Source organism: Boleophthalmus pectinirostris, unplaced genomic scaffold, assembly GCF_026225935.1.
Source record: "Boleophthalmus pectinirostris isolate CB_2022bp ecotype Guang Dong unplaced genomic scaffold, ASM2622593v1 HiC_scaffold_21, whole genome shotgun sequence".
Lineage (NCBI taxonomy): Eukaryota > Metazoa > Chordata > Actinopteri > Gobiiformes > Gobiidae > Boleophthalmus > Boleophthalmus pectinirostris.
In genome coordinates this window covers 24,348,030-24,361,433 of record NW_026571175.1, presented here as the reverse complement: position 1 = coordinate 24,361,433, position 13,404 = coordinate 24,348,030, and the positions used below count along the sequence as shown (strand labels likewise).

The 13,404-nt window shown below is 37.1% G+C and overlaps 1 protein-coding gene across 1 annotated transcript in view; it reads right to left on the bottom strand.

The window, feature by feature from the left end:
- LOC110168868 (focal adhesion kinase 1-like) overlaps positions 1 to 13,404 on the bottom strand; it is a 61,201-nt gene that overhangs the window by 6,877 nt on the left and 40,920 nt on the right. The window contains 10 exon segments of the mRNA XM_055157201.1: positions 3,327 to 3,431; positions 4,217 to 4,309; positions 6,751 to 6,825; positions 6,906 to 7,017; positions 8,150 to 8,354; positions 8,551 to 8,640; positions 8,912 to 9,012; positions 9,107 to 9,222; positions 11,774 to 12,040; positions 13,150 to 13,247. Coding sequence (XP_055013176.1) covers positions 3,327 to 3,431; positions 4,217 to 4,309; positions 6,751 to 6,825; positions 6,906 to 7,017; positions 8,150 to 8,354; positions 8,551 to 8,640; positions 8,912 to 9,012; positions 9,107 to 9,222; positions 11,774 to 12,040; positions 13,150 to 13,247 — 1,262 coding nt within the window.

Below are 13,404 nucleotides of genomic sequence, written 5' to 3'. Positions count from 1 at the left end.
TTAGAGCAGAGGTAGCTTGAGGCACATGTAAATCCCTGTGTGGAGGCAGGTATCAAGTGTCCAGGAATGTGGATGATTTTCCTTTGATGGAAGAAGTGATTATTTATACTGAAGGAAAGTTGGCTTTTATATAAGAGGTCAGGCATGGCCACAGACGCACAAGAAATGTCTGGAGCCAGAATAGAGCAGGTTTTGTATGAAGTCTGCTTAGTGTATCTAAGCCTGGTATAAAGTTGCTTTAAGGGTTTGTACTATGCTATTTTCTGATCTATGTTATGTTGTTTCCTCATCAGAAACATGCTTGAGTTGTGTTTTGTTTCATTCACACATATTTAGGCTGAGTTCTTCTCTCAAGCATCCACATTGTGATGTCATGTGGTAATACAGAAAGTGCTCCACTGTATTTTTAAACTTCATTAACCTTCACTAGAATCATTTGGGTGAACTCAGTCCTGGAATTGCCAATCTCTACTGAACAAAAATTAAAAGGAGCTGTTCAAAGAAAACTACCACAACATGACATCACAAGGTGGAACTGAGCATTTTGAGCTTTGGAGATGTAGATGACTAATAATAAAGGATTACTCAAACATGTGTGAATGAAACAAAACACAACCCCAGGTATGTTTTTGAGGAAATAACAGCTTTCTAATGTGTCTTAAAGCTCACAAGAACCAATTTTACCCAGTTTAGACCCTCTAAAAGTACACTATGTCACTTTTCTGGAGGTGTTCAGCCACCAGCTTGTCTTGATATGTTACTGATTTGCCTGAAATGTTCCACGGTATAGCATTAAACTTGTATGTCTTTTATTTATCAATTCCATCTGTTTTTATTACTCAAAAATTGCTGATGAACACGCATTCTTACAATGAGTGCACCCACCTTTCCAGAGATCTGACCTATAACTGGGCTTTCTTGTCACTATTGTTATTAATAATAATATTCCACAAAAGCAATAACATCTCTGTGATAAGCAGGTCACAGTGCATAGTGCACTAGGGATGTAACAATAACCGAAATATCGTGATATAGTATCGTCAAAATTCTCACAATAATATCGTGGACCATCACAAAATATCGAATTACAAGTCTTTTTTTAGCTATTGCTGCACCATAACTCTTAATTTAAGCAGAAGGAACTACATAGACCATGATCCTTTGCTCCATTTCAATGTAGACTACATGAAGAAATAACAGTTCTAGGCACTTTTAAGTCTTAGTTCTTTGGGTTAAGTCTTGTCAAGGCATTTTAAGAGGAAAAAGCAGCATATTAAAAGTTTTGTTAACATCCACTAAATATCGCAACAAATATCATACCATGAGATGTATATTGTGAAAATATCATACAGAGAGATTTGGATATTGTTACATTCCTAATCGTGAGCCTCCCCACCGTATAGTGAGCTTTCCCATGATATCGCAATAAATATCGTACTGTGAGGTTCATACCGTGACTATATCATATCATGAGACTTGGATATCGTTACACCCCTATAGTCCACCTTTAAAACTTTCTTTTGACGAATTACAAAATGTTACCAAAATATCTCTCACATGTTTGCAATCCCTTAGAAATGTGCTCAAACGTGGAAAAATAACAGCTGAGGTATTCAACTGCCATAAATTGTCAAGAAGATCTGAGTAAAACTTAACAGAAAACAAAATCATCTGTCCTTGTTTAACTTTAGGCCAGAGCTTTAAATATGGTTCTTTCAAAGGAAGTGGATCAAATAATTCCCAATAATAAATGAGATTTTCTCCTGATCTGTGTCCTCCTTTAGCTTCTGTTCACCTAAATGAAAACAAGCAGCACGCAAATCAAGGCAAAGACCAAAACAGGTTGTGGCGCAGATAAGAAAAACAGTCTTGTTTGGGAGCTCTGTGGCCTTTTAGGAATGTTTCAGGTTCGGGTTTCAGGTAAAGTGGAAAACACAACAAATCAATTTTATATTTCAAAATCAAAATATTGTTGCATGGTGGTGGGCTGTGAATTAGAAACTGTTTTGATACTGTTGTGCAATAGTGTACATAAGTTGCTTTTAGACAAGGAGGTAAAGAAATATAAACTTTCGAATAATAGGGAGAACTTATGTTTGGTTTAATACAAGATTATAACTTCAGCTTCTGGGGAGTTCCCTTTTTACAAGACTTCTATAGAATTGTATGAACTATTCTGAATATTTGTATATGTTTCGTAAAATATAAAGATGCAGAAATTCTTGTATTTATACTAATTCGTAGGTTTGTAACGATACCCAAGTCTCACGAACGTCACAGTACGATATTTATTGCGATATTGTGGGAAAGCTCACGATATGGTGGGGAGGCTCACGATTAGAGATGTAACAATATCCAAATCTCTGTCTCTATTTATTGCAATATTTTGTGTGCTTAGAAAACTGTTAATATGCTACTTTTCCTCTTAAAATGCCTTGACAAGACTTAATCCAAAGAACTAAGACTTAAAAGTGCTGAGAACTGTTATTTCTTCTTGTAGTCTACACTGAAACGGAGCAAAGGATCATGGTCTATGTAGTTCCCTCTGTCTTTTTTTTTTTTTTTTTTAGCTACTGCTGCACCATAAGTCTTAATTTAAGCAAAAAGGCTTGTAATTCGATATATTGTGATGGTCCACGATATCATTGTGAGAATTTCGATGAGACGAAATCACGATATTTTGGTTATTGTTACCCTACTAATTCATGATCAGAAGTGGGTAGTAGTTATGTTTATTTGAGTACTTTTTTAAGGAAATTGTCGTTTTGGGAGTAGTTTTCTCATTTTCGCATTTTACTCCCATTACTCTTCTCACTGTGTGCAAGTTTGAAGTGACAAAAGCTAAAGGAAACCATAATAAAAAAAATCAAGGTTTAGATAATATATGGTATGTTATGTTTGCATGGACTAGACAGCGTTTAATTATTTGAACATTTGTGTTGCTTGCAATGCTTCCTCAGATATTATTTAGTTTTTCTCTCTATTTTTCTTGTCTATCTTTGAAAATCCCCCCAAAAATTCTAACTAACCTCAAATGACAAATCGGATCTTACTTTCAAACCAGTACTATTAGGGGTTAGGGTGCAGTAATTTCATAGACCACTACTTTGTATTTCTACTTGAGTAATATTATTTTGAATGTTACTTTCACTTGAGTGCAAATTATGTCTACTCTACCCTCCTCTGTTCATCATTCAGCTTGTTTTAGGTGGTTGAGTCCTCCATAAACTACCACTCACACTTTCCCAACATTTTGACTCTTTTGCCTGAACTGTTTAAGTATAAAACCAGACACATAAAGGTGTTTTTACTGAAATTCAACTCACCATGAAGCTCTCCTCCTGCTCGAGCCATCGCTGGTCATCCTCCATCTGCTGTTGTTGCATCATCAGCCTCTCCTCCATAAGAGCCTGTCCCACACACCCATTGTCCTGTCAGAAAACACATGGACGGTCAATTTTCCAGGATTTCAGCCCTGGAATTGTCTCCCTCAACTGAACTGAGTTTTAAACATGTAGACAGATGAATAATAACGGATTACTTAAACATGTGTGGATGAAACAAAACCCAATTCCAGGTATATTTGTAATGATTTAAAGCTCACAAGAGTCAATTTTGTGTAATAAAAAACCTTTAAATAAATAAATAAAGTCCCATTACGGTATAGTTTGATCTAACATTGCATGTGAGTGTAACTTACATTATTTAGGGGATAAAAATATGTAATAATAATTTAGTGACGTAAGATTATTGTTATATTTATTATTGCCACAATAGCAGTGTGACAAACAAAGATGAGCCTGTGGATTCCTTTGCTCAAATTAACAAAGTAAATATGTTGGCCTATTTAACTGTAGTAACAGTAGCAGATAGTGGTGGGCAAAAATATAAAAATATCGATATATAATATTGCTTAATGTGATGATACAGTATTGATATTGTGGGCTTTTTGGTATATTTTACTCAATTCTTTTGTTACAGCGCTACAGTTTTATTGCTTGTTTAGAGAAAAAAAAACTAATTTATGTGACACATTTGACATATTCACAGTTTTGATGAGTAAAATGGGCGTGTTTCATATGAACTTTGCTCAAGAAGTGGTTTAACAAAGACTTTTAGTATCACAGTCATGATTTAGCCACCGAAATTGAATCGAAAAGTGCACTATATCGAGATACAACTTCTTAATGATATCCAGCCCTAGTAGCAGAAGTACCTCGATATTGTTGCTCCAAAGCGCTGTGTGTTCAGGTCTGTGCTGATTCCAGGTTTCAGACTGAGGGAAGCTGCCTCCCCCGAGACCAGGAGCCTAAACAAGAACAACGTTGGTATTTCTTATCTGGTCACAATTGCTTCAGAATGTTTGAATGTGTAAATGTTGATTTGTACACTGGTAAAGGAAAATATTTCTCTTTAACACTTAGAAATTTCATTTTACAGATGCAACTTAGTAATTTTACAAGTACAATTCTGAAAATTACTCTTTCACAAGTTTTGAGACATTTGTTGCGTCGAGTTTGTCTCAAAATTATTTGAAAGCGCAACGACTGATTTGAAACTGAAAACAGCAGATTTCTTTCAAAAACTACACCATATATTGTATTGTACAATTACTCTCTTTACCTGAACAGTTTGTGCCACTAGGGACCTGCTATAAGAGTAAAACGAAATTTGTAAGAGTAAAAAAAAAATTACAAGTGTACAAAACAACATTTACACATTCAAATGTTTTGGAGTAAATGTACCTTTATACATGACATTCTTGTATATATACACTGACAAGACAAAACTAACAAATTAACCTCCAAACAAATCATCAAAATTGAAACAGCAAAGATCATAGATTTAGTTTCTTAAAGGTGTAAAACTGTGTAACTTGTCAGGTTGAGGTTACACTACATGTTATTACTGTGCCTGAGTTACGGTTGCCACAATTTAACCAAGTTACAGCAGTTACACTTTGAGCAAGAAATACATCTGTAATTGATTAAACGCTAAAAAGTTAGTAATAAGTCTCAGGCTGTACTGTGGAGAATTTAAAACAAAACAATAATGTTTCCTTAGAGTCAAGCAAGAGATGGACCCCTCCACCAGAAAAGTTATAAAGTCCACCTTTAGGATTTAAACCGTCATGTCCTCCACAAAACATAATATAATCATACATCAGCATGTCAAAATCAGTTTTTCTATGCAAAAAAATCACCTATTTGTGTGCTTTTAATCTTATAAATCTGAATCATTTGGTCTGAAGTGTAAACCATTATTTCCACCTTGAATGACAGAACACTGACTAGGTTGAAATAGGGGCTCTGAAAATACATAGATGTTATTGTAAGTTCCAATAGGATCAGGCCCTTATAAGGTTAACAGGAGAGCGTGGCTGTGCGAGTGGCTTTAAGCGCTACAGGAAATGCCGTCTGTCTGCCTGGTTTATGAGGAGAGAGAAGAATAACTGTGGTGGAAGAAGTCATTTTCTTATGCTTCAGACTTCTCTCTCCAGTGGCACATTGACGTGCAGCTTTGGGTCACTGCAACTTCATCGGGGTGAGCAGAAATGTATAAATACTGCAATGAGTAACTTTTCTGCTGGAGGGTCTGCCATCTGATTGTCTTTATCAAGATGCTTTACCACCTGGAAAAGTTACACAGTGAACCTTAAATAAATTAGATTCTGATGGTTATTTTGCACAGAAATATAGTTAATGTTAGGAGTAAATACTACATCTGTCTGATTGTGGAATCACTTCTTAATTTGGATTCAGTGATGTTATTGTGAACAAAACATAAGAGCATCTGCCAGTCTGTGCCATCGACCCCTGAGACCACCACCAACATTCACACACACACCACTTCTATACTAGGCAATGTGGGTGAAGTGTCTTGCCTAAAGACACAACGACCAGGCACCCCACTGTGCACTGCAAACAAGCTTGGCCAAAATTTAATTAGAAAATGACATAAAAGTAGTGAAAGCAAGATAATTTTGACAAGTTATCTTAAAATAAACTGCATCTAGACTAGAATTAATCCCATTCAGAACTAGTAAGTAGTAGTCAGGCTGGCGCCACCTAGTGCCTCCACTCAATTTCATCTCTCTCCAGTGACTAGGTCAGGAATCACAATACATTAGATGGTTTGCAAGAACCCCGAAAGTGCGAGTTCAGGCACCAGCCAATCAGAGAAGAGGCATATATTCTATGTTGGCAACAATTCCTGAGATCAAGGATTTAAAGCCAGAACAAAGAGAATAATTGGTGAATTTTGTCAAGGGAAAAAACATTATTGCACTTCTTCCTAAGGGACTTGGGGAAAAGCTTAATATACCAGTTAGCCCCATTTGCGGCGCATTACATACGTCACGACCAAATAGCAGCGATTGGTTAAATAAAAAAAGTACCTGCCTGCTGACGAGCAAACAAATTGTGAGGTCAGACGGTTTCCACTAAGTGAAACCGGCTGATGAATCAGGATAAGTAAGTAGATAATAAATCTGAAAACAAGATGAATAACCTGATATAAGTTTTAAATTCTTGGCCAGATCAGAGAACTTTGCAGTGTGGCACCTGGTGTTCCCAGCAGTCTCCCATCCAAGTACTAAACCAGCCCAGCTCTCCTCTACTTCTGAAATCTGGCGATATCATGCTTTGACAAGGAGGTTTGGCCAAGTGAATTTAATTTTAAGAACTTTTTTTTTTACTCTACTCAGCATTTGGGCAACACTATTCAATAAAACAGAAGCTGTATTCTTACTTGAAAGTGGTTGTGCTGAGGGCTGGAGAAGTAGCCTTCACTGGATCTAGGACTGGGGTACCCGGGCCTGCTGGGCTGAAAGGTCAGAGACAGCAGAGTGTTAAAGCTCATGTTACGCATTTATATCAAAGAGAGTTTGACAGAGTTAGTTTTACTTTGGGCGGAGCTTCATCAGGACCTCCCGAGTCCCAGGACACTGTGACCTGTCTCCTCTGCTCCATTCGCAGACGCTCCTCCTGCTGTAGCTTCTCCTCCTCTAAGATAGTGCTGCATAGACACACAATTTATGACTTGTATATAACCATCTAAGTAAATACCTGTCTTTACAATTTACTTAAAAATTCTATATGAGAAATTATGTTGAAAACTGTCAAAACATCTATAAATAACACGTATCTTAACTTATAATCAGGCATATTTGAATGTCATCCTTTGGGATAATACATGTATAGATACAAGCTTTTAAAATTCCATTGGGCTACACAGGTAAACATCTATGTACCAGAAAATTTAGGCAAAAGCTCCAATGAAATATACTTTTGAGATTCACAGCTGTCCCATAATAATACCTGTAAATATAGTTGTGACACTGTGTAACGATGTAAACTATGATTTTTAGGTTGCCATGATACTTCCAACAGTACACAGACTTAAAGGCCTGATTTTAATTTATTCTTGTCAAGATAAATGCTCTTTACGTCATACATTTTACAGAAAAAGCTGCTAAATAAGAAACATAAATTGAGACTGTAAACCATAATCTATTCATTTTTCCTCACATAACTATTACATAAACAACTGAGATGTAACACTGTGCATGATTGGATGAAAAAGGTGGCTAAAAAGTATGTGAAATAAACTGCCAAAATGCACTCTCAATGCAATCTCAGACACTTGATTCTCTGTCATGGTGCATTTTCAAGAGTGACAGAAAAACCAATCAGTCAGAAATTTAAAACATTTAAGGAAACAACTGCAGGCAAAGTTGTTTCTGAACCATGGTGTAATTTCACAGCGGGAGAAGAGAATAAAACGTTCAAACTAAAACATGTTCCTCACTCTTCACTTGAAATGAAGCTCACTGGGGGCTGGCATTTATAGGGGCGAATTTGGAGTCAAATTCCATATCAGGAATAGGAATTTATTTTATGAACCAAAATCATGTAGAGAGTGTGAATATGAACATCTTAAGACCACAATGACAATTTTTTTATGCAAAGTCAAAAGGAGGTAGAGTCGATGGAGTCGGAAGCACCCCCATGCTCACTTCCTGCCCAGAACTAGACCCTCTTCTTATTAATTTATATTTGTATATGATTTAAATTTCTGTTGACCGGCCTGTATACAGTCTATGGGTACAGAATAAACATTTTCTAATTAAATATGAACCTGCGATTACCTGAGTTGTGTTTTGAGTTCAGTGAAGCGGGGCCGTTTGCTGGGATCGTATGACCAGCATTTGGTCATCAGACTGTAGAGAGTGGGCGGGCACTGATGGGGCATTGCCAACCGCTCGCCATTCTCGATCCTGCCAATCACATCATTGTTCTTCACGCCCTGGAAAGGCTTGATGCCGTACATCAAGATCTCCCACATACACACACCTGCAGAATTGATAAAAAAAATAAAACATGTAATCACTAGAAATAAAACCCTTTTTTCATTATGGATGTTTTTATTGCTCTGAAAAGCATGTGTCTTGAATCTCCACAAACCTGACTCCAATGCAGGTGGCTTTCTACCCTTAAAAAGTTACATATTGCTACTGTAATTAAAAAATAATAAAATCTGTGATCTTACCAAACATCCACACATCGCTGGCAGAGGTAAATCTTCTGAAGTTTATCGATTCAGGAGCCATCCACTTTATGGGGAGTTTGCCTTTAGAAGCTAAGTAAAGAAATTACATCATTAGAAAAAAATAAATAAAACTTGTGTGAAATAAACTATGAAACATCAAATTAATATAACAGATTAAATTTCAAGATAGTTTTAGTTGCCAATGGAAAGTATTTGAGAGAGATCTGCTCTAGCAAGTTTATAAGTAGTTTATAATGTTGTCAACAGAGGGCAGTAGAGTATCTGAACACTGAGGATTTCTGTCACTAGATACTCTACTGTTTTTGCAGAATTAGTAAAACTTAAAATGATAAAATCATACCTTTGTAATAAGAACTATCCTCCATGTATCTTGACAGACCAAAGTCTCCAAGCATCACACAGTCAATGGAAGACACCAGTACATTACGCGCTGCAATGTCTCTGAGAGTCAATGAAAGGTAATGGGGCACGTCAGACGTTTTCAAACACAAAACCCTCTAAAAGAACATTAAAACCATTGGTAAGTCATAGATACCTGTGCACGAAGCGTTTGCTCTCCAGATAGGCGAGTGCTGTGCTGAGCTGGTACGCAAACAGAATGAGAGTGGCCAAGTCTAGGCTGTACTTCCTCACCTGAAGGAAGGACCTTAACTATAATAATAATAAGAAGAACACAATACATTTATGAGAAAACATTTCATTTCTGCAACCAGACAAAACTATCACACACGGTATTCATATTAGAGTTGTCAGAATTTGATATGTAGACATAGCAGACACTCCTCTATTATCAAAACTAGAAGATGAGCAGGTAAACAGGTGTCGACATTGCATTTATAGCGCAATTATATATCTGCCCAGAGCTAAACACTTAAACTTCTTTATAAAACGGAAGAGAGTGATGCACAGTTTTTGAATGACCATAATCTATATCAAAGCTAGTACAACAAGAAGGTACATTTAAAGAAACTAAACTACTACTATTTTGTTTTGAAGATTACAGTTTGCAGTTTGTTTTTTTCATTGTAGTATTGAAATCAGTATCAAGTATTGCGCTTTATATTGCGATAACACAACTTCAGACAATATTTTATCCAAGGTCTGTTATGGCATTGTTTCCCAAAGACTGGGTCACAAGAGATTTATATTGGGTTGCCTTGTCACGATCTGCATGTAGACAATAATACAATATACAGTAATATACAGTTCTGCCTAGACGCTTGATACGCATGTTGCGCTCTCCTCCTGCACCACAGACTGGAACATGCCACAAAAATGAAGACAGGCCAATCTATCTCTTTAGAAATGTTGAAATGTTAAGACATGTTTTTCTCATTTCTAATCTTTTTGTACTGGTAATTATTTTATTGACTATTTTGTTCCAGGATTGCTGGTTCAATTGAGTGAAAAGAAAAAGAAATGGGCTACATTTAATGTCCAAATAGGCGATTTATGGATCCTTTTATTGCTGGTTCAATTATTGTTTTTCATTGTTTAAAATTTGAGTAATACTAATTGTTCAGAGAGACACGATCACTCAGTCAACAATAAAATGTTCAATAATGGTCAATCCACCTTTATTTTGTGATTTATGAATAATTTCTGTTGACTTGGATTGTGAAGGTTTGCGATTTTAAAAATATGAGTCCTCAGAAAAAAGTTTGGGAAACACTGTGTTATGGTATACACTTAATGACTTTTCAGTTGTGTAACATCTTGATTTATCATATGTTGTAATTTGTTGGTTATTATGAAGTCAACCATAGAAAATGCATTGTGGTCTGTTTTGCTTATGGCATCACACTTTTGAATGCAGGCTCTGCTCTTTAAACACACTAAAATAGCATGCATATACCAGTGGCTCTCAAACCAATGCTACCTCAGAAAATATTTGGTTTTCCACGTAACACAAGAGCTAAACCAGGTCTAAAACAGGACTATGCAATTGCTAAACTAGTTACAGCTGGACCAACCCAAAGGAAATGTGTATTAAAGGGTCCATATTACGCTATTTCCTAATCTATGATCTAACTAAAACAGGACTAAACCAGGACTGAACCAGGACTGAAACAGGACTGAACCAGGACTAAACCAGGACTAAACCAGGACTGAATCAGGATTGAACCAGGACTGAATCAGGACTGAACCAGGACTGAATCAGGACTGAACCAGGACTGAATCAGGACTGAACCAGGACTAAACCAGGACTGAATGAGGACTGAATGAGGATTGAAACAGGACTGAACCAGGACTAAAACAGACTAAGCCAGGATTAAACAAGGACTAAACCAGGACTAATCTTGGACTTGAGAGCGAGAGAGAGAGAGGGAGAACCCCGAGCCCGTGGAGCAGGGTGTCCACAAAACATGACTGGCCGACGGCTGCGCTTAGCCCTGTGTGGCGCGGAGCTCGACACCGGTCCTTTCTCCTGCAGTCACGTGACGGTCTACACGGGTGCACCTTCAGGCCCGTCCCAACACTCAGACCTGTTTTAGTCCTGGTTCAGTCCTGGGATCAGTCCTGGGATCAGTGCTGGGATCAGTGCTGGGATCAGTCCAGGTCACTATAGGACAGTACTGCAGATGTCATGAGCCTATGCAGGTTGTTTTCACCATAGCCAGTAGCTCCGGTTTGACATTTAAGTTGTAGGTTATTTTATATTTGTTATTTTTTGTATCTCACGTCAGGAGAAGTGGGTGGACGGAGTACCCCTGCGTACCACGCCCACTACTCCCCTGGTTGTTACCGCTACAAACACATACCTGGAGTTGTGTTTTGTTTCATTCACATATGTTTAACACAAACACCTGCATGTTTAGGTGAAGTTTTAACCTCCATACACCTTCACTAGAATCATTTGGATGAGCTCAGCCCTGGAGTTCCCAATGTCTATTGAACAAAAGGTAAAATGTAGCTGTTAACTTGAAAACTACTGCTTCACGACACCACAAGGTAGAACAGAACATTATGAATTTTGGAGATGTAGACAGACTAATAATAAAGCGTGTGTGAATGAAACAAAACACAACTCCAGGTATGTTTTTGTGGAGCTAACAATGTTCTAACATGACTAAAAGCTCACAAGAGTCAATTTTGTGTAACCTTTGGACCTTTAAACTGCCTTTAACACTCTATAAAGATATTTAGTTATCACAAAAGTATTTAAATCCATGCCAGGCCACAGAGAGTAATTTAAATGTACCTCTCCCAAAGTGCACAGCTCCATGATGATCCAGACCGGGTTTTCCGTGATCACTCCGATGAGTTTCACGATGTGTGGGTGGTCAAACTGCCGCATGGTCACTGCCAGAACAAACACATTCATCACCATAGAGTAACATTACATCATAGGCAAAAAAACAAAAAAGAGATAATTTAATTTACGCGCTTCTTGGAGGAACTTCTCTCGGACACTGTCTGAAGTGCAATTTTTACAGGTTTTGATGGCAACAGGTAGAGATGGCTTGTCCTGAAACACAGAAACGATGGTAAATAATACAAATAATTATATGTATTACTAACTATAAGACAATGTAGGTAATGTGTAATTTATTTAAAATTATTTTCTGATTTAATTTATAATGTTTCCTCATCACAAACATACCTGGAGTTGTGTGTGTTCATTCACACATGTTTAACACACACAAATAGTATTTAGGTTGTATTTTTCTATCATTCTGTTCTACCTTGTGATGTTATGTGGTAATACAGAAAATGTTCCACTGCGTTTTTAAACTCCATGCACCTTCACTAGTATCATTTGGATAATTTCAGCCCTGGAATTGCCAATATCGACTGAACAAAAATGTAAAAAAAGCTGTTAACTTTTTCGAAATCTACCGCTTCGTGACATCACAAGTTGGAACGAAGCATTTTGAGCTTTAGCGATGTTGACAGATTAATAATAAAGGGTTTACTCAAACATGTGTGAATGAAACAAAACACAACTCCAGGCATGTTTTTCATGAGGTAGCAGCATTCTGTAATGGCTTAAAGCTCACAAGAGTCAGTTTTGCGCAATATAGGACCTTTGGCAAACCACTGAGTTAAAAAAAAACAATAACAACAACAAAAAACCTATCAAAACAACAGGCAACTTTATTTTTTTGACCTGTCGTTGTCACTGAACAGGGTTGAGTAGGGAGTGACACTTTGTCACAATTTTTGAGACCAGTAAAGGACCTAAAAGACATAGTGCAGGACAATATTCAATAGTTTATTTTACAATATTACGCCTACAACAACCCTTTCTCTAGATATTTTTTCTTTTTTTTTCTTTTTTTTTAACTTTTTTTGGGGAGGGCTTGTCAAATGCTTTTCTCCTTGGCGATGTTATTGCTTTGTCTGGAATGTTTAACACTATGGCATTAAACCTTTGTATCTTCATGGAGACCAAACCACTCACAGTCAGAATGTTTGGTTTTCTAGGTATTTTTGAGCAACAGAACTAAGTAAGGTGAAGCTGTTTAATGTCATACTGTGGAACATTTCAGGCAGAACAATGACATATCCATACAAACAAGCAGGTGACGGACCGCTAAATAAAATGCTACATAGTGCAGCTTTAACAGCACATACCGGGGGGCTGTAGACTCCTTGATGCACGTCTCCGAACTGTCCCTCCCCGATGCAGCGTCCGAGCTCTATCCTTTCCCTCTGGATTTCATAGTCCCGCGCTGACAAAACAAAAGACAACTCCATCATTGTGAAAATATGACAGTATTACTTGTGATCATGTCTTTTCTCAACATAATTATAGAGTATAAACCAAAAGCTGCTCTGTTCAATTTTAAATGTTTCAACTTGGCAATTTAGAAATCAATATTCATTAAC